Source organism: Myripristis murdjan, chromosome 18, assembly GCF_902150065.1.
Source record: "Myripristis murdjan chromosome 18, fMyrMur1.1, whole genome shotgun sequence".
Classification (NCBI taxonomy): domain Eukaryota; kingdom Metazoa; phylum Chordata; class Actinopteri; order Holocentriformes; family Holocentridae; genus Myripristis; species Myripristis murdjan.
Window position 1 is genome coordinate 5,389,212 of NC_043997.1, and position 21,857 is coordinate 5,411,068.

Sequence of the window (21,857 nt, forward strand, 5' to 3'; positions counted from 1 at the left end):
TTCTCCCTCCCTAAATAACAGTCACTTCTTCACATTCATATGTATTTTTTTTATTAAACACAATTCAGCAGGTACAATAAACAGCTGTTTTAACATGCCTTAAAATGCGCTTGGGAAGAGAAAATTAACAGCTGTGTTTTTGGAAAGAAAACACTAGAACACTAGTTTCTTGGTGTCCTTGCTGACAGTAAGGTCAGTTATGAGCATATGAACGTAACACATTTGGTGGCAACAGCCACCACTGGCCGTGGCCCCATGCCCCCATGCCCACCGGGGGCATGGGGGCATGGGGGAGGGTTAATATTTATTTAATATTTTAGACATATAGGCTACAGCCAAAATACACTTACCCTATACACTTAATAAGTAATTGATATTTATTATTTTATTTATTATTTAATATTTAAGACATTTAGGCTACAGCCAAAATACATTTATTAAGTGTATGGGCCTCCGGCTCAACTTACCCCTGGCCAAATGGCTCAACTTACCCTAGAGCTAACATTTTGACTTTTTTAGGCCCCACAGCTAAAATGGTGCACTTTTATGCTAGGTTTATGACCTCATGTTGTAGCTCATAGATACCACAATTGATGTATAAAACAAATTTAAAATGATCTATTTTGGTCTTAACACAATTCTCATGAAACTGATGATAGACTAAATTCACTTTTAAGAGTAAAAAATGTTTTTTTTGGAAATAAATGTCTAACCACTTTACCCATGTGGTTCTTACCTTCACAGACTCCATGAAATGATGCCTTCCTCCTAAACATTTGGTCACATGATCAATATTTTTTATCGTTTCCTAGCAACAGGGGGTGGCTCAACTTACCCTTTGGCTCAACTTACCCCAGTCTCCCCTAGCCGATAAAATATATATTATCATACAAAGTTAAATTACATGGCTGCCGTACTGTCATCACCGCACAGGCAAGGCATTTTCAAAGTGAGGTCCGGAGGCCCCCATGCAGGGTATACAAATTATACTAATTAATCACTTCTAAATTATATATATGTTGTAGTATTAATAAAAAAAAAAAATGTTTGGAGGTCAGCAGATTGAATTTATTATCAATGTATGCATCTGGAAAAAAAAAAAAAAAAAAAAAAAACTTCTGTACTTTTCGATTCCACATCTGACAGTTTTCTGTTTTTTGTGTGTGTGTGTGTGTGTGTGTGTGTGTGTGTGTGTGTGTGTGTGTGTGTGTGTGTGTGTGTGTTTGTTTGTTTGTTTGTTTTTTGTCTTTTTAATGAAACAAGGTAAGATTATGTAAACTTTAAAGAATTCCTCCAAACTAATCCGTCTGGTCTTTGATCTTAAAATGGCTGACAGTCCGCTCAGAGCAAATTAAAAATGCCCCCAGTGGAATTTTCCATTTAACATTGTAAAAGTGTAAAAATCCTCCAGAGTTCTGCCAGTGTTGCAAAAGAGCTGAGAAATGTGGAAAGTTGAGAACCTGTCTGCTGAAATAATAATTAGTATGTCGATTAAAATCAAGACTGTCATAACTTAAAGATACGCGGAAATAGGATCATAAACATGGCTTGCCTGCGAGCGGGGGGCCAAACGACAAACTTACAACCTTCAAGCTAGGACTACCGGGATTTTTAGCCTTATTTACTGTTCAGCACACAGTGCAGAGAGTCTGTGGCATGTTTCCTATGGAGATTTAGCCCAAAGTATTAAGGAAATGTCTGCAACTCTACCCCGGATTGTGAAATACAAAACCTAACCTGAGAAAAATAGCCAGCCTTCATTAGTTTTCATTTGTGTTTAATGACAAAAAATTGGGGAAAAATTGGGCAATTCCCACAATCCCATTGTATCTACGGCTAAACTGTATTTTTTTTGCTGAGCCTCATTTTATTCACCTGTCACAGCCAGCCGGCTCTCTGGTGACTTTCCTTTAGTGGGGTGTTCACATGAGTACAGGCCCTCGTCAGACTTGGACACCGCATGGAGAGTAATCTTTCCTGCAGACATGTCGTCGTCGAAGGCCCCATCTTTGTACAGACTTGCAGTGCCTGATACTCTTCTAAATTCCTGTAGGAGCAGTGAAGTGTCACGTCGTCTCCCTCTGACACAGGAAGTGCAGGGCTCTCCAGGAAGTGCAGGGCTCTCAACCATAGATATCTATAATAAAGGCTAGATGTCTCGTCCACGCTGCCGGCCAATAGAGTCGCACGTCCGCAAATGGCGGCCATCTTGCCACAGTCAGCTCGCTCACCCATAACATTGTGTGGTAGTGGTGCAGGTACTTTTTAACAACCATAACTTGCTCAATTTTCGACCAATTTTCAAACGGTGTGTGTTTTTTTTATAAACGTCAGAGATGTAGCTATAATACTGCATTTAATTAATAATTATGTTACACTTCCGGTCAAACATCCAGAATTGTAGCCACGTTAATAATGTTTGTAAGAAACCAAACCGTTTGTAAATCCGTCAAGATTTCATCGAGATAAGAGTATTTACGTTTGTGCAGATCACTCACCTTCCCTCAGGTACCACAGATTCTGCCAGAGAGCTTGCCTGTGGTAAGATGGCCGCCCGGTGATGATGTTACAGACTCCGCCGTAAGACATCTAGCCTTTATTATAGATATCTATGCTCTCAACAGCTGAATTCCCTTCCTATAATGTGTTGTCTTATGACATTTTTCTGCTTGTCCACCTTAAATGTCATTGATTGTACTGGTGGCCACTAGGGCTGCTAACCCATTTTTTGCAGTTTGAGAATTTGAACTGGAGAAAGTGAATAGAAACATGCAATTTCTTTTTTTATTATTATGTTAGTTTGCTTGAGGAGCCTTCTGTGGCATGCTGATGATGTAGGTGTTGTATGCAAAATTAATTTAATTATGTAGGTTATGACCTTGTGTTTTACTAGGGGAATCGTAGAATTTCTTAATGTATCTCTCTCATGGTGGCCATAGTTGGATGGCCATTTCTCCTCTTATTACCAGACTGGCTAAACCATTTTGTCCTTGCAAATAAGAATCACAGTGACATTATTAAATAAATATGAATATTAAAAAAACTATTATTTCACAGATGGTAAGCAAGTCATGGAAAGCTCACTTTGCTTTCAAATTGTGAGATGTGGATCTTAATCTTCAGGGCTTTCACACAGACAGCAAAAGCCACTGGTGAAAATGCACCTGATTCGTATTTGAGCATGACTGACTTTTCAAAAGGTCACTCATAATTGGCACAAAATGTGAATGGGAACACGGCTACTGCCTGCCATGACGTTGTCAACTGGAACAGACGACTTCCAGTGAAGTCATCAAGGATGTGACCACAGCATAAACACAACATACAACATACAAGCCCTGTGCACATTCGGCCTTACGGTCTTACCCGTCACAGTGATGTTGACGGCATTGCTGCAGCCCACGTCTCTGGACTCGCACCAGTACAGCCCTGAGTCCTTTGCATAGGCCTCTTCAATGGTGCAGGAGGGCCCATTTGGGATCCCCCAGGGTTTCATGCACGGCACATCAATCTGAGAAGTCGTGTTCCTTCTTACCATCCAGCCGGTGGAGTTCCCGGAAACATTACAGGTCAGCTTGATGGTGTCGTACGTGAAGAACTGAAGTCTGTTGGGACTGATGCTCAGAGAGGCTGCAAGAAGACAACAACTTATCACAGAGGCTGCATTCATACAGGAAATGACAGACATGACCACCAGCCGCTGGGATGCAAACTAAATCCGGAAACATCAAACGACCTGTTCTTGGTTCTTTAACACGTTCATGATGTGGTCAGGTCTGTGTCAGTAAGCCTGCAGCTGCTGTTTCCATGCAACTTATATATAATCACATCATGTATTTACTGAATCCAGAAAAAAAAAAAAAAACCTTTTAACTAAGCTACATTCATTTACAGAACACCACAAAGACCCTCGTTCTCATCTTGAGCCGGTGCATATCTGAGAACAACATCATGGATACTAAAATCACATCGCAGCTGTTTTCTTGTCAGACCTCCAAAACTTGATATAGAGCTGATCATGTTCACATCATAATAACAATTCTGGGCACAGATCTTTAATATTTAGATGACAGCAAGACAAATTCTCCTGTTGGTGCCTGTGCATTTCAACATTCAGTGCCGACTATTAAAAAGCAAAGCTCGTCTAAAGCAAGACAACAGAAAGGTAATGTTTGAGAGAAAAGTAGCAGGCAGGTTTTGGCAACGCAATACCAGTAAACTGAGGGTGACTTATAGAGAAAGAGACTCACATACTATCTTTCCTGTGTAGGAGCGTGAGAGGAAATAACAGCTGGTAACTCACAGTGTAGACTAACTTACCAGCCAACAAGATTTTTTAAATATAAAATCCACAAATAGTAATTATTAAGTTGGCCAGGTATGTGGTGTACACATTTATCAACCACAAACAAAAAATTCAAACTTTTTATTCTGGTGGTTGGTGTTGATTTTCCTCTGTGCTGCACCTTGCAGTTGGATAAAATCAAAAAAGAGGGTTTTGGATGAGATTATGGCTAAAAGCAGCAGGAGGGAAAATACTAAAATTGAGAGTTTCTCACCAAGAACCAGGCAGAGTGAAGTGATGTCCATTGTCTCTCAATGCTGTTGGTCTCTCTCAGTTTCTTTGAACCAGTAGACTTTTCATATAAAACCCTAACCCACATCCTGATCTCAAAAAGGAAATGTGATAAGAACACAAGATGAGCAACATGTCAGTAAGGGTGTTGGCTTGAGGGCTGGCCAAGGGTTTGTTTTCAAAGCTAGGACTGTATGTGTGTTGTGAAGGTGGGGGATGAGTGGTGGTGATGGCGGTCATAACCTCAAACTCATTTCTCAGTGTCTCCACAGATACAGCAGACCCAGACTGAAACAAGTGTCAATCAGGCAGCTTTGCATTGGAAACGAGTTTCTGCTCATCAGGAGATTTTGATTTATGTATGTAACTGAGACTCAGTAGCTTATTAACTTTGGTCAAGTGCATCCCTGCGTGCAACTCATCTATTTCAGGGTGTGGATGTGTCTCTTCTTTGATCTCAGGCTTGGAGAGTCACGCCATCTACTGGCTGGATGAAGAAACAGTGGTCAGTATCAGAAGTCTGTCATAGGAGATAAAATCAATTTATTGATTGGTGCAGTACTGGAGCTTGTAAACCTTTGTGAGTGCACCCTATGGTAATAATTTACTTAAAAGTAATCATTTACTTGCTCACATGTGCAATATGACAATAACTCAGCTGGGATTCACAGCTGATCAAGGCGGTGTGATCCTGTCCAGTGTCTGGGATGGCCAGTATTGAATGAAGCGTAAATAAAGATTACATTGAATGAGTTCTGATTTTATTCTGCAGCTAAAACAAATATGATTCCAAAGCCCTTGGGTTTAATGTTATTCATTCGCTAATTTTATTAAATAGTGGTCCTACTGTTAACTCGGTCATCCTGCCTTTGCAAACAATGTAGGTGTAAGATGCTCAACCGGGACAGTCCTGGATCTGAATAGTGTGTGTGTATATGTGTTAGGGTTAGGGGAGAATCACAGGTGTTCATCACATGTAAGTGATATGAGTGATGTCACCCTTCAGATCAGGTATGCAGGTGCAGCACCCCTGACCTTTCAGGTGGCGTACACCTCCACTGGAAGCTAGGACATGACTTGACGCCCTTCATTTTGATGCGTAACTGAGCGAGAAGCCTTTTCTTCTTCATTCAGAGCCTCGGAGCCTGCTGAGGTTCCCCATGCCAGCTGCAAGCCTCTACCACAGGCTGCCACAGGAGCAGCCCAGAGAGGAATACAGTGCCTGCGTCGACTCTTAGACCCTCACGCTGGACGACACTGAGGTTCATGCTGCATTGCGTCATTTACAACCATAGGAGGTGCGAGACATGCAGCATAACAGGAATCTCATACCTGATGGCAGTCGAAACTCTTTGTATAGAGGATACTGAGGGTCTGCCAGGATGGGCTCAGCCCTCGGAACACACCTAGCCTGATAGAGCTGGCTAAGATCACTAAGATTTACCCTGATGATCTTATGTCACTGTTTAACCACACTTCCCAGCCTGTTTTTGTTAACTAGCTTAAGCCTGCCGAACCAACACGCCATTGCAAATGTGAGAATAGACTGGAATAGGCATGGAAGGATTTGTTTTTGCTGTTGTTGCATATGCTGTTAATCAGGAAAATTTTACTTTGCAGGTTTTTGAAGAGAAAGGAAAGTGGCATGCCCTCTCCAGTAGTATGTGAAAAAGGAGGACAAACATCCTGACCCTATTAAGACACTGAGCAGACTCATGCATACATTTCGAAATTGAGGTGACACATCCTGTCAGTGGGCTATAATGGATGTGGTCGTTTTTGTATTTCAGCCTCGGAGCCTGTTGGTTGTCACCTGACAGTGACTTTGCTCCTGGGGGTTAGAGCCGGTGTTTAGATGACTATACTAGTGCTTTCATAAGAAATTTGCATCATGATCTTTTAATAAACAGTAGGTCATTAATGTGGCTATAATCAGGGGCGCTGCCAGGGATTTTAGGCCCCATGAAAATAAATCTTATTGGACCCTTGTATAGTCAGCCAATAGGCAAACCTTTTTATTTCAGGCCTTTCGAGGGCCCCCTCCCACATTGTGGCCCTGGGTAATCAGTCCCACTTTTTCCCCCCACTACGACGCCCCTGGCTATAATGACCAAGCAGGCAAATAACAGAAAAGCTTCACCAGGCTGATAAGTTCAGAAAATTTCATCATCCCTTCACTTTAATGCAGCCAGGAAAACAGAAAACTGATGCCACATGAAAACATTGTGACATCCAAAGCCCCAGATGATCTTATATCACAAATTCAATATAATATACTGGGAATATACTGTATACTCTTAGACACCCTATCTACTGCATAAGGACTTTGTTTATACCCCACATACCCTGATGTTTTTCTCTCTCTCTCTCTCTCTCTCTCTCTCTCTCTCTCTCTCTGTCTCTCTCTCTCTCTTTCTGATTTTGGGCTAATAGCCTACTCAGGGATCTATTTTATGTTTTCCATTTTTCCATTTTGTGTTTGCAAATAATCACAATAATTGTTGTGTTTTTTGGGGTTGTCTGAGTTGTTCTGTGTTTTTATTTGTTGTTTGCGGCAAGAATTTGGCAAAATGATTTATTACAGGTCTATTTTAACAAATGATTCAGATTCAGTGTTATTCACCGAAACAACATACAATGTAAGCCTGACTTGTTCATATTCAATGCAGTGCAATCTGTGTGGCCTTTCCCGCCACCCAGTGGACAAACGTGGCATTACAACAAATAAGAGCGAGCTGCAGACCCTGTAACAGAGGCCTGTTTGTGAGCAGCTGGTCAAAAGGTTTAAAAATCACGCAGGAAAGCTCCTTATTCTGTCAACATACAAAGACTGTGGCTTCTATGGAAAAGTGGGCTGCCATCATGCACAATGCAGGCAAAAACAGAAAATTTTTTCACACTGGAAACGTACGATTACTCTGATAAAATCCTTAATATAATAACTGTTTGGTGTCCATGAGGGATGACGGGAGGGAACCAAAGGGGGGATAGTTGTTGTGTTTTGGTTGATTGTCACTTTCTTTAGTCTGTTTATTTATTTTACTGATTAATTTATAGACATTGGTGACACTGTTTATGCTCTGTCTATCATTTTGTAACTCCACTCCATATTTAAATACCAGCCCTGAGGGGATCTGCCTTGTTTGGCTCCATATTGTGAAGCAGCTTTTTCTGACATGAATGTAATCAAATCTAAAATAAATTCACAACCAGGCCGATAGATGAATATTTAAATAAGTGAACATAAAGCGCACCTCTCCAGCGTGGAAACCATGCAGAGACAGTCATGGCGTCTGACTTTGAGAATGGGTGAATGCACTGTATATTATGACACACATGTAAAATGATAATGATCCTTTAATATATGTAGGGAAACGGTTTGTCAGGTAATATAAGTAAGCTTTGGTCAGTCTTCTGTGCTCTTTGTGTGAGTTTAAGGTGTTTTGATGCCAATTTTAAAAATCTGAAGAGCTGAAATTTAAACTTTGATTCAGAAAATACAAATCACATGCCCTCTGATGTGCATTGTCGTTGCTTTTTTCGTTTTCGCTGGCTTTCAATAAAATTTGCTGGATTCAAAAATTGTCTTAATTTGTCTGGTATGGATATAAAATCTGGGCTGATGCATACGTGAATAAATGTGTAATTAATGTGAGACATCAGTAGCTCTTATAGCCACTTTCATGTTTTTTTTTTTTTTTTTAAGTAGCTCTTAAAAGTACATATAAATAAAAGTTGGAGACCCCTGTACTGTATTGTACACCTACACAAATCAACACGCAAATATGTGAAATGAAATGGCTGTGCAGCTTCAACGCATTTATTCATTTAACTGTGATTGCCCTGAGAATGACTGGGGGGGTGAATTAATTGATTTATGGATGATCAAAGGATGAATGGGTGATTGGACAGAAAGAAAGAAATAAACAAACAAAGAAAGTTGTTTCCTGCACGATGACTCAGATCGAAAGTAAAAGTCCCCCGGGGAAGAGGACTTTCGGCACCGTTATAATCTTAACACTCTACATTTCACATGATTTTTTACTTAAAAAATGAACTGCCGACCATATCCAGCCGTCTGAAAACGTCTATTCTGCGCACTGATTTGATAATGAAGGGGAACATAATCGGGATTTTGGTGATGAGTTTGTCGCTTGGCCCCCCGCTCGCAGGTAAACCAGGTTTTATGATCCTATTTCCGTGTATCATTAAGTTATGGCAGCCTTGATTTTACTCGACATACTCATTATTATTTCAGCAGTCTGGCTCTCACCTTTCCACATTACTCAGCTCTTTTGCTTTTTTGCGACACTGGCAGAACTTTCTGGAGGATTTTTACACTTTTACGTTAAATGGAAAATTCCACTGGGGCTATTTTTAATTTGCTTGCAGTGGACTGTTAGCCATTTTAAGATAAAAAAAAAAAAAAAAAATCAAACGGATTAGTTTGGAGAAATTCTTTAAAGTTTATCTAATCTGACCTCGTTTCATAAAAAAGACAAAAAACAAACAAACAAAAAAAGTTTGGGAGGTTTGGGGAGGTTTATTCCCAGATGCATACACTGACAATGGATTCAATCTGCTGACCTCAAAACATTTTTTATTTTTTTATTATTAATACTAAAACGTATATATAATTTAGAATGTATTAATTAGCAGGCTATAATTTGTATACCCTGCATGGGGGCCTCTGGACCTCGCTTTTAAAATGCATTGCCTGTGCTGTGATGACAGTACGGCAGCCATGTAATTTAACTTTGTATGATAAAATATTTGTATCGGGTACAAGCCCAAACATGACAAATATGTGTTTTGTGTTTGGGAACATACCCTGGAAAAAAAGAAGATTTTATCTGCAAAGTACAACAGCTGCTCACTTGTCCCTTTGTGGAATATCATGTGATCCAAATCGTTCAAATAAAGTTCAGCTGTCCCAAGTTGGGCCCAAATCAAGGGCATAGGTTTGATTTTGACATTGGTGGGGACATAAAAGCGCAACAAAGGCTGCACCCGTGATATTGATGTTTTTTTGCATTTATGACTACTATTTCACGTCATATAGAGCTGATCAAATAAACAAGCAAATGATCCTAATCAGAAAAAATCTATTCAGGGATTGACATTAATGTTTACACTGCATATCTGAATATATATATACCAAGATATTTATTGATTATTTACATTTATTGGCTGATATTCTCTTGATTATCACCTGATTATAGCTCGATGTGTAAAACAACGCCTTATGATGAATGAACGAAAGAATAAATGTCTCCTGCACCACAGAGATCAAGCCACAGAGATCAAGTTGGCACATGTCATGATATAGTCTATGAGGAAATGCATTGCTGTTTTCCTACAGCCAAGCTCAGATTTCACACTGGACAGTCTTGCCTTAATGCAGGCCTTGTCTAATGATGATCTGGAAGGTGTGTGCGCAGTGTTTGCAGCTGATCTGATGAAATTCCCACATCAGGTTTAACAGGTATATATCCTGCTGCCCACATGGCTAAAACAGAAGACCTGGCTGATATTTATTTGCTGATATTCTCCTGATAATCACTCACTCCACTCCTTGTATGTCAAACTTGTTTCTCCAGGACAAGACTATGAGATTAACTCTACCGAGGAAGTGAGGGCTGTAGTTGGTGAAAATGTCACTCTGCCGTGTCAAACTGAGCCCCCGAAAGATTTACAATCTCTGACAGTGGAGTGGAAAAACAACGAGAGCTATGTCCACCTTTACAGACATGGACAGGATGATCATGATCTACAGCAGCCGCAATACACAAACAGAACGATCCTCTCCCATGAGGACCTGATCAAAGGAAATCTGTCACTGAAACTACTCCATGTACAGCTGAGCGACCAAGGAAACTACACCTGCAGTGTTGTGAAGCTGTCAGAGAAGGAAAAGATCACCAGAGGTCATGTGATCCTCATTGGTAAGCACTGCAAATCTATAAGAGGACGGTCAGGACTGATCAAACAAGAAAATCAGAGTTTTGTGTATCTTTTGGTATTCATGGCATGCAAAACAGACACATGGTAAAAGGCGAAAAAGTCCCATTTCTTTGTGACTTCGCATGTGTAGGAGCTTCACTTTAACCTCTGAAATATGTTAATTATTTTGTTTAGAGCTGCATTAACATTGGATCAACATAAAGGTTTGGACGTGCATGTGAGGAATTTTGTTAGGAGATACCCAAGATTTGACTCTGGTAGAAGCGACTGTTTGTTATGAAATAAAGTCCACCGTGCTGCAGCAGTGGAGTTGTCAGTCATATTATTAATTAATGGTATCTCTACCATTTGATAAACCAATAACCCCCTCTTCCAAAACAACCAAAAACAAAACAACAATGTAGTGCAAATGTAAGTGTATTTGACAATTAAAAAATAAAAATGAAAACACTATTTTTTCAAAGGGCAGTTTTGGTCCCCTGCAGTTTTTACCGTCCAAAAACAATATTACGCTATATTAAATGGAGACAGGTCAAGCACTAGGACCCAGCGGAAAACGGTCGCTCAAGCTTCCCTTGAGACCGCCCACAAGCTCCTCAAGGAGCATTTTGTGGAGAACATGGAGGAGGTGGTGGAGAACGTGGAGGATGTGGTGAAGAACGTGGAGGAGGTGGTGAAGAACGTGGAGGAGGTGGTGGAGAACAACAAGAAGGCAGGCAAGGTGGAGAACCTGGAGGCCAACCTCCTGAAACAATCCCACTACTTAAAATGTCGTGAGCTGTTTTCTGACCGTCCCATCAGGATGCTGCTCACACTCAGGGACGTCTGTCGTGGAATTCTTCAACAAAAATGAACAGTCGGATGGTCTTCAGGCCTTTAATGCCAGCAGGAGAATCATACACACCAAAGCTTGGAGGTAGATTGTCAGTATGACAGAGGTGACTGACAGCTTTTAAGGTCTTCAGATTTTACATATATTTTGCATGTCTTACATAGTCACTTAGGTACTAAAGCAATAAAAAACGAAAAAAGCAACGACAATGCACATCAGAGGGCATGTGATTTGTATTTTCTGAATCAAAGTTTAAATTTCAGCTCTTCAGATTTTTAAAATTGGCATCAAAACACCTTATACTCACACAAAGAGCACAGAAGACTGACCAAAGCCTGCTTATATTACCTGACAAACCGTTTCCCTACATATATTAAAGGCTCATTATCATTTTACATGTGTGTAATAATATACAGTGCATTCACCCATTCTCAAAGTCAGACGCCATGACTGTCTCTGCATGGTTTCCACGCTGGAGATGTGCGCTTTATGTTCACTTATTTAAATATTCATCTATCGGCCTGGTTGTGAATTTATTTTAGATTTGATTACATTCATGTCAGAAAAAGCTGCTTCACAATATGGAGCCAAACAAGGCAGATCCCCTCAGGACTGGTATTTAAATATGGAGTGGAGTTACAAAATGATAGACAGAGCATAAACAGTGTCACCAATGTCTATAAATTAATCAGTAAAATAAATAAACAGACTAAAGAAAGTGACAATCAACCAAAACACAACAACTATCCCCCCTTTGGTTCCCTCCCGTCATCCCTCATGGACACCAAACAGTTATTATATTAAGGATTTTATCAGAGTAATCGTACGTTTCCAGTGTGAAAAAATTTTCTGTTTTTCCAACCAAGACCTCCACCAGGTGATTTCACTGATCACCTCACCTTGTATCAGAAAGGAGGAACTAATCAGTGAAATCACCTGGTGGAGGTCTTGGTTGGAATGAAAACCTGCAGCCTCTTGGCCCTCCATGGCACATGATTGGTGACTCCTGTATATTGTTTAGGTGAATAACACTGAATCTGAATCATTTGTTAAAATAAACCTGTAATAAATCATTTTGCCAAATTCTTGCCGCAAACAACAAATAAAAACACAGAACAACTCAGACAACCCCCAAAAAACACAACAATTATTGTGATTATTTGCAAACACAAAATGGAAAAATGGAAAACATAAAATAGATCCCTGAGTAGGCTATTAGCCCAAAATCAGAAAGACAGAGAGAGAGAAAAAAAAAAAAAAAAACATCCTGGTATGTGGGGTATAAACAAAGTCCTTATGCAGTAGATAGGGTGTCTAAGAGTATACAGTATATTCCCAGTATATTATATTGAATTTGTGATATAAGATCATATGGGGTTTTGGATGTCACAGTGTTTTCATGTGGCATCAGTTTTCTGTTTTCCTGGCTGCATTAAAGTGCAGGGATGATGAAATTTTCTGAACTTATCAGCCTGGTGAAGCTTTTCTGTTATTTTCTGCTTGGTCACTCGCCACATTAATGACTGACTGTTTATTAAAATATCACGATGCAAATTTCTTATGAAAGCACACGTATAGTCATCTAAACACCGGCTCTAACCCCCAGGAGCTAAGTCACTGTCAGGTGGCAACCAACAGGCTGTGAGGCTGAAATACAAAAACGACCACATCCATTATAGCCCACTGACAGGATGTGTCACCTCAATTTCGAAATGTATGCATGACTTTGCTCCGTGTCTTAATAGGGTCAGGATGTTTGTCCTCCTTTTCCACATACTACTGGAAAGGGCATGCCACTTTCCTTTCTCTTCAAAAACCTGCAAAGTAAAATTTTCCTGATTAACAGCACATGCAACAACAGCAAAAACAAATCCTTCCATGCCTATTCCAGTCTATTCTCACATTTGCAATGGCGTGTTGGTTCGGCGGTCTTAAGCTAGTTAACAAAAACAGGCTGGGAAGTGTGGTTAAACAGTGACATAAGATCATCAGGGTAAATCTTAGTGATTTTAGCCAGCTCTATCAGGCTAGGTGTGTTCCGAGGGCTGAGGCCATCCTGGCAGACCCTCAGTATCCTCTATACAAAGAGTTTCAACTGCCATCAGGTATGAGATTCCTGTTATGTTGCATGTCTCGCACCTCCTATGGTTGTAAATGACACAATGCAGCATGAACCTCAGTGTCGTCCAGCGTGAGGGTCTAAGAGTCGACACAGGCGCTGTATTCCTCTCTGGGCTGCTCCTGTGGCAGCCTGTGGTAGAGGTTTGCAGCTGGCATGGGGAACCTCAGCAGGCTCCGAGGCTCTGAACGAAGAAGAAAAGGTGTCTCGCTCAGGTACACATCAAAACGAAAGGGCGCCAAGTCATGTCCTAGCTTCCAGTGGAGGTGTACGCCACCTGAAAGGTCAGGGGTGCTGCACCTGCATACCTGATCTGAAGGGTGACATCACTCATATCACTTACATGTGATGAACGCCTGTGATTCTCCCTTAACCTTAACACATATACACACACACTATTCAGATCCAGGACTGTCCCGGTTGAGCATCTTACACCTACATTGTTTGCAAAGGCAGGATGACCGAGTTAACAGTAGGACCACCATTTAATAAAATTAGCGAATGAATAACTTTAAACCCAAGGGCCTTGGAATCATATTTGTTTTAGCTGCAGAATAAAATAAGAACTCATTAAATGTAATCTTTATTTACGCTCCATTCAATACTGGCCTTCCCAGACGCTGGACAGGATCACACCGCCTTGATCAGCTGTGAGTCCCAGCTGAGTCATTGTCATGTTGCACATGTGAGCAAGTCAATTATTTCTTTTTTGTAAATTATTATCACAGGATGCACTCACAAAGGTTTACAAGCTCCAGTACCGCACCAATCAATAAATTCATTTTATCTCCTATGACAGACTTCTGATACTGACCACTGTTTCTTCATCCAGCCAGTAGATGGCGTGACTCTCCAAGCGTGAGATCAAAGAAGAGACACATCCACACCCTGAAATGGATGAGATGCATGTAGTGATGCACTTAACCAAAGTTAATAAGCTACTGAGTCTCAGTTACATACACAAATCAAAATCTCCTGATGAGCAGAAACTTGTTTCCAATGCAAAGCTGCCTGTTTGACACTTGTTTCAGTCTGGGTCTGCTGCATCTGTGGAGACACTGAGAAATGAGTTTGAGGTTATGACTGCTTTGAAAGCAGAGCCTTGGCCAGCCCTCAAGCCAACACTGTCACTGATATGTTGCTCATCTTGTATTTTTGTCACATTTCCTTTTTGCGGTGGGTGGGGTTTTTATTTGAGAAGTCTGCTGATTCAAAGAAACTTAGAAAGACTGAAAGCGTCGAGACAATGGGCGTCGCTTCACTCTGCTTAGTTCTTGGTGAGAAACTCTCATTTTTAGCATTTTCCCTCCTGCTGCTTTTATCCATAATCTCATCCAAAACCCTCTTTTTTATTTTAATTATTGCACTTAATAATTAGTATATACTTAGTATATAATTAGTATTTGTGGATTTTATATTTTAAAAACCTTGTTGGTTGGTAAGTTAGTCAATATTGTGAGTTACTAGCTGTTATTTCCTCTCAAGGTCCTTTACAGGAAAGATAGTATGTGAGTCTCTTACTCTATAAGTCACCCTCAGTTTACTGGTATTGCATTGCCAAAACCTGCCTGCTACTTTTCTCTCAAATATTACCTTTCTGTTGTCTTGAAATGCACAGGCACCAAAGGGAGAATTTCTACGTCTAATTTCTACCCAACTGTGATGCTGTTTTAGTGTTCATTATGTTGTTCTCAGATATGCACTGGCTCAAGAAGAGAACAAGGGTCTTTGTGGTGTTTTGCAAATAAATGTAGCTTAGTTAAAAGGGTTTTTACTGGATTCAGTAAATACACGATGAGATTATATGTAAGTAGCATGGAAACAGCAGCTGCAGGCTCACTGACACAGACCTGACCACATCATGAATGTGTTAAAGAAGCAAGAACAGGTCATTTGATGTTTCTGGGTTTAGGTTTGCAACCCAGTGGCTGGTGTTCACGTCTGTCATTTCCTGTATGAATGCAGCCTCTGTGATAAGTTGTTGTCTTCTTGCAGCCTCTCTGAGCATCAGTCCCAACAGACTTCAGTTCTTCACGTACGACACCATCAAGCTGAGCTGTGATGTTTCCGGGAACTCCACCGGCTGGACGGTAAGGAGGAACACGACTTCTCAGACTCATGTGCCATGCATGAAACCCTGGGGGATCCCAAATGGGCCCTCCTGCACTATTGAAGACGCCTATGCAAAGGACTCAGGGCTGTACTGGTGCGAGTCCAGAGACGTAGGCTGCAGCAATGCCGTCAACATCACTGTGACGGGTAAGACCATAAGGCCGAATGTCCACAGGGCTTGTATGTTGTATGTTGTGTTTATGCTGCGTTCACATCTTTGATGGTTTGACTTGAAGTCATCTGTTGCAGTTGACAACGTCATGGCAGGCAGTAGCCACGTTCCCATTCACGTTTTGTGCCAATTATGAGTGACCTTTTGAAAAGTCAGCTTTGATCAAATGTGAATCAGGTGCATTTTCACCAGTGGCTTTTGCTGTCTGCGTGAAAGCCCTGAAGATTAAGATCCACATCTCACAATTTGAAAGCAAAGTGGGCTTTCCATGACTTGCTTACCATCTGTGAAATAATAGTTATTTAATATTCATATTTATTTAATAATGTCACTGTGCTTCTTATTTGCAAGGACAAAATGGTTTAGCGCCCTGCGATGGACTGGCGGCCTGTCCAGGGTGTTTCACTGCGTTCGCCCTATGTGCGCTGGGATTGGCTCCAGCACCCCCCCGCGACCCTAGTGAGGATAAGCGGTTTAGAAGATGAATGAATGAATGAAAATGGTTTAGCCAGTCTGGTAATAAGAAGAGAAATGGCCATCCAACTATGGCCACCATGAGAGAGACACATTAAGAAATTCTACGATTCCCCTACCAGGGAGAAAAACACAGGGTCATAACCTACATAATTGAATTAATTTTGCATACAACACCTACATCATCAGCATGCCACAGAAGACTCCTCAAGCATACTACAATAATTTAGGAGATTTTGTTGTTGTTGTTGTTGTTGTTTCTATTCACCTTCTCCAGTTCAAATCCTCAAACTGCAAAAATAATGGCTACATGGAAATGAATATATCTCCAACTAAACTGTAAAAGGATGGAAATGCACAAAAAGTTCAAAAAATGACACTGTTTTTCTCTGTTTCGCTCAGATGGTGTTGTGATCCTGGAGAGCCCTGCACTTCCTGCGTCGGAGGGAGACGACGTGACACTTCGCTGCTCCTACAAGAAATTAGAAGAGTATCAGGCCTCCTCTGACTTCACCGCAAGTCTGTACAAAGATGGCACCTCCATTGGGTACATGTCTGCAGGAAAGATTACTCTCAGTGCGGTGTCCAAGTCTGACGAGGGCCTGTACTCATGTGAACACCCCACAAAAGGAAAGTCACCAGAGAGCTGGCTGGCTGTGAGAGGTGAGACAGGTGTTCTGCTCTCTCTTCTTACCTGGTGAATACCATCAGGCTCAGCGAAAAAATACAGTTTAGCCGTAGATACAATTGGATTGTGGGAAATGTCACATTTTTCTACTTCTAATTTTTCTCAGTGTAGATAGATAGATAGATAGATAGATAGATAGATAGATACTTTATTCATCCCGAAGGAAATTCACAGTTTTCAGCAGTATCCACAGAGTACAAGATTAAGTAAATCAAAAATAAAGAATAAGTAAATCAAAAATAAAGAATAAAAGATGACCCTCGAGATCTAAAGATCTAAGTACCCAATGTACAAAAAAACTGTGCAAAAAACCAATAAAACCAGTGTGCATCGATGTAGCCTATACAATGTGCATAGATGAGGGCAATGTGCAAATTTACAGTATAAACAGATGATAAATAAATAAATAGCACCCAGATGATAAATAGATGATAAAAAAACAAAAAAACAGTGTGTATCGATGTATACAATGTGCATAGATGTGGGCAATGTCCAAATTCACAGTATAAACAGATGACAAATAGCAGCAAGCAATATATACGCTATAAACGAGAAATATATAAAAAATAGAAATATGAACAGTTTAAACAGCAGAAATAACCTAAACAGAACAGTTTAAACAGCAGAAATAAATATGAAATATGAAATATGAAATGTATTTAGTATTTCAGGGTAGATTTATAGTCATTTCCTAAGTATATCGGTCTAAATCTCCATACGAAACACACTACAGATTCTCTGCACTGTGTGCTGAACAGTAAATAAGGCTAAAAATCCCGATAGTCCAAATAAATATCTAATCTGAAGGTTGAAGTGACTGCAGACAATACAGTGACCGTCAGTAAAGGACACCTGAGGAATCCTGAGCACATGAAGCTGCTGTGATTCAGTTCAGTTCAATTTTATTTGAGATAACAAAAGTTATCTCAAGGCACTTTTACAGAAACCCAACAGATATCAGCCAAATCCATGGACTAAAATCTGACCCAAGAGCAGCACAGGGCAACAGTAGCGGGGAAAAAAAACAAAAACAAAAACATTTTAACAGGGCCAAAAACCTCGAGCAGAACCCAACTCTGGGTGGGCAGCCATCTGCGTCACCCAAGCACATTGCAGGACATAGAACGATGCAGTTCAACATGGGGCTGGATAGCAATACTAGTGGTGATAATAGCTGTAATGACAATAGTGTTGCAACAACAGTAGTAATCATAATAACACTAATCGCAATAATAATAAAATGATCACCACTGAAGATGCACTATAAATGACACTCTTCCTCTGCTAACAGCAAACTAGCTCTAGTTTGTAGTCTGGGAGTCACACCATGCAGTTGTTACTTTTTTAAAATTTAATATGAGTGCACTGCAGACAGAGTGCAGATCTACTTAAGCAGACAGAGACAAAGCAGACGTAAAAAATTATGTATTTATGTTCAGCAATTTTGTGTCACCAAAGATGGCCAAAGACTAAACACTACAGTCGTCACTTTATTCAGCTAACTCTCATGGTCACTTTTCAGCTCCAGACAAACCGCAGCCAACGAGCGCCTCTCCTCCTCCTTCTCCCATCATGTCCACGCCGAGGCTGGTGTGTACTGTCCTGCTGGTGACACTGTACACCGTGCTCACCATCGTGTGCGTGTAAGTCCACATACGCTGGGCTCAAGGTAAAACAATAATAAAAAATACAAATAATATTAATGTTTCAGTTCATTGAACCCCATATGGAGATTGTCTTTCCTTTTGCCTTGCTCCACGGGGAGGACAGAGGCAAGATGGTCTGTTAACATGTGGAACATTTTTACTGAAAAGTTATATCTTTCTGGGATGTTTGAATGAGGGCTAGGCAATATATTGATATTTTATCAATATTGCGATATGAGACTAAATATCACATCAACAATAATATCTTGATCTGATATGCCGTGAGAGCTGTTTTGTTCTGGTTTTAAATGCTGCAACACAGTAAGAAGATGCCATTTTCTGAACTTATTTGACTGTTTTAACTGCTCTATTATTTGCCTTTACCTGTTTGGTAATCATACCCACACTACTAATAATTACTTAACAAAAATCTATGTTTAAATAGCTTATGAAAACATTAACAGTCATCCCTACTATATCATCACAGCATCAATATCGAGGTATTTGATCAAACTTATCAATGATATTTGTTTTTGTCCTTATCGCCCAGCCTTAGTTTGAATCTTAAGATGCATGCAGAGCTAGAATAGCTCTGCATGCATCTGCATGCTCTGCATGCAAAGCTGTTCTCCTTCCTGGCAACTTGTGTTACATGTCGCAACCTCCTCCACTGTGGTTACAACATGCTAGCAACTACCTAACTCCATATTTCCAGCATTCAGTTAATTAAATAATAGTAAAAACCATCAAAATATGTATTTCGGTAAAGAGTATAGTGTACATGTTTTCTAAGATGTTGACAGATATGCCATGAAATGCATGTGTGTTATGGCAATGGCCAAAGTGGAACTATACAGCAGTACAGAGACAGGATACCATTTAGCCTAAAGGCATTTTTAATAAAGCCAAAGAGGAAGGAAAGTGTGACAACACAAAGTTACGTATGATGACACAGTCCACCACAGCAGCAAAGGGCAGTGCACTGAAGTGCTGCCTCGGCACATTTGCATCTTCCACAACATCCCTTTTTGCAACCACAGTGGAGGAGGTCGCGACATGTAACACAAGTTGCCAGGAAGGAGAACAGCTCAGCTTTGAAAAATGGTTGCCACGGTTACCACGGGACAAATCTGCGATAGCCCTATAGCCAAAAATGAACCTTAGGGCATGCTCTAACAGTGTGCCAAATTTCATGCTTGTACCGTGAAGGATTTTTCGCATAGCCGCCGGACTACTAATAGAAATTAATGGTGATAATAAAAGACAAATCAAACTGTGTTCTGATATGTGGTAGGGCTGGGCGATAGGGACCAAAAGTCATATCCCGATATATTTTGGCTGAATATCGATATACGATATATATCCCGATATTTTTTCCGCAAAGTGAGAGCAAATGTTCAGTCATAGTCAAAGCCAAATATGACATGATGGGGCTGGAGCTTTTCTGGGTTGTGGATGGCTTGTGGCTGGGACTTCTGCAGTGTTCCTGGTAGTATTTGGGGGTCAGGAGCTGCTACAGGAACGTCCTCTCGCTCGGCGCTCTCACCTGCCGTGTCTCCACTGAGAGGGCCGAGTAGGAGGAAGGTTCCTGTAAAGTCAACGGGCGGTTGCGCGACCATGACCGGGGCATCAAAATGCGTGTTGGTAAAAAAGCGTGTTGTTAGCGTTAGCTAACGTTAGCTAGCACGTTAGCGTTAGCTTGGTAGTGTTGGCCGTGTTGCTAGGGACGCCTAGCGCCCGGCTGTTTGCTTTCTGTTGACACCACATCGCGCTGAGAGTAAATCCAGTCAGCACCAAGTAAACCCCAAGCCCCACCTGGGAGTTTTTCGGGGCCGCTCAGAGTCCCTATCCCGAGGCAGGGCCGTTTTTAGCCCCTGTAAAAGTTCAGGAACTCTCTCCTTCGGGGTAGTTCCTGCGGTGGAGACACGCGACAACGGCCCCAGCCCCATGAAATTACCCCGAGAGTGCCGGAGTGTTTGTTCCTGCCCCTGCCCCTCCTCTGTGCACGACAGAGGAGGAGCGGGGGCGCGCGGAGCAGTGCAGAGTGCTTCAGGTCAGCAGCACAGCAGAGCAAGGATCACAGCGCAAATTTGAACTATAACGATATATGCGATATAGTCTGATTCCATATAACATTTAAAAATATATTGATATAATTTTTATATCGATATATCGCCCAGCCCTAATATGTGGTGTGTCCAGCGTCACAGCTGTCTCCTCTCTCCTCTCTCCACAGCTCGAGCTGAAAGGAAGAAAAAAAAAACTTTCTGATGAAGTTGCAGAAGAATGAAAAATCCAAATTTTTTTTGTTTGTTTCGTTTTGGTTTTTTTTCACCTCCCTGCATCCCCATAGAACAAGGAAGAGAAGATTCAAGATGCAATCCCAAGTGCGCTTATATGCACACCAATATTCTGATTACTGGGACGAATCAGAAGCCTATAAATCAGTATTTTATTTGGCTATTATATGGTTATAAAAACAGTTTCTGTAAAAATCCAGTTTATATGGATTCATTTATTTTCTTCTCTTCCCACATCCGGTCACAGTGTCTGAAATGATGTACCATCATATGATATATTGCAATACATCAGCTCCTTTCCCAGTTTTTTGGCAATATATACACTAATTTACAAAACTGTTCTGTCACTTCGTCCTTGATCCCTTGATAGAAAAAGACTTAACAGAAACTGATCATTACAAACAAAAAGAAACCCAAATCTATGGGAGCCATGCCTGGAATAAACTGAAACTAACTGTGTAACATGTTGATTTCTGCACCAGAGACAGGCAGATTAATTCTTCATATGTTCAGCTTATAGTTTTAGCTTGTCTTGATTTTGCTGTGCACAGCAACTTTTTGCACATAATAAGCTTTTGCAGGGACCAAGCCTGTGACTTTACAGTTGTTGTTGTTTTGATAGATAGATAGATAGATAGATAGATAGATAGATAGATAGATAGATAGATAGTGTCACACTTTGCCTTTGAGTGTGGGCAGTTTGGCCGAAAGGCTAGCTGAAAAAGGTGCAGTTCAAATAAAAATGCCAAAAAAAAGGTACCAAAGTCCATTTAAAGGAAGAAAATTAGGTGTTTTATTGTCCTTTCTTACTAGGCAGAAAATAAGGCAAAAATACAGCAAAAAAAAAAAAAAAAACACTATTTACAAAAGACAGTCTTAGCACCACTAGGTCTGCACCATACGGCAGCCCTTCACTGACTGACTAGGAGGGGGTAGATCCCCTCTATTTAAAGGCAAGGCCCCTCCCACTGGAC

At 40.8% G+C, this 21,857-nt stretch overlaps 2 protein-coding genes across 2 annotated transcripts; both read left to right on the forward strand.

Annotated features, from left to right (window-relative positions):
• Window positions 1–8,678: 8,678 nt before the first annotated feature.
• Window positions 8,679–11,329, forward strand: LOC115377035 (myelin-oligodendrocyte glycoprotein-like). Its single transcript, XM_030076888.1, has 4 exons — window positions 8,679–8,748; window positions 10,177–10,521; window positions 11,026–11,256; window positions 11,319–11,329. Exons 1-4 carry the CDS (start codon window positions 8,688–8,690, stop codon window positions 11,327–11,329), a joined length of 648 nt encoding a protein of 215 aa, XP_029932748.1. The 5' UTR covers window positions 8,679–8,687.
• Window positions 11,203–20,835, forward strand: LOC115376895 (low affinity immunoglobulin gamma Fc region receptor III-like). The gene is made up of 5 exons (XM_030076721.1): window positions 11,203–11,456; window positions 15,487–15,750; window positions 16,652–16,912; window positions 18,460–18,606; window positions 20,820–20,835. Exons 1-4 carry the CDS (start codon window positions 11,390–11,392, stop codon window positions 18,582–18,584), a joined length of 717 nt encoding a protein of 238 aa, XP_029932581.1. The 5' UTR covers window positions 11,203–11,389; the 3' UTR covers window positions 18,585–18,606; window positions 20,820–20,835.
• Window positions 20,836–21,857: the final 1,022 nt, after the last annotated feature.

Coding starts and splice junctions, on each gene's coding strand:
- LOC115376895 (XM_030076721.1), top strand. CDS start 11,390: ATGAACAGTCGGATGGTCTTCAGGCCTTTAATGCCAGCAGGAGAATCA. Junction 15,751..16,651: donor CGTCAACATCACTGTGACGG/GTAAGACCATAA, acceptor TGTTTCGCTCAG/ATGGTGTTGTGATCCTGGAG. Junction 16,913..18,459: donor GAGCTGGCTGGCTGTGAGAG/GTGAGACAGGTG, acceptor GTCACTTTTCAG/CTCCAGACAAACCGCAGCCA.
- LOC115377035 (XM_030076888.1), top strand. CDS start 8,688: ATGAAGGGGAACATAATCGGGATTTTGGTGATGAGTTTGTCGCTTGGC. Junction 8,749..10,176: donor GCTTGGCCCCCCGCTCGCAG/GTAAACCAGGTT, acceptor TTGTTTCTCCAG/GACAAGACTATGAGATTAAC. Junction 10,522..11,025: donor AGGTCATGTGATCCTCATTG/GTAAGCACTGCA, acceptor GGTCCCCTGCAG/TTTTTACCGTCCAAAAACAA.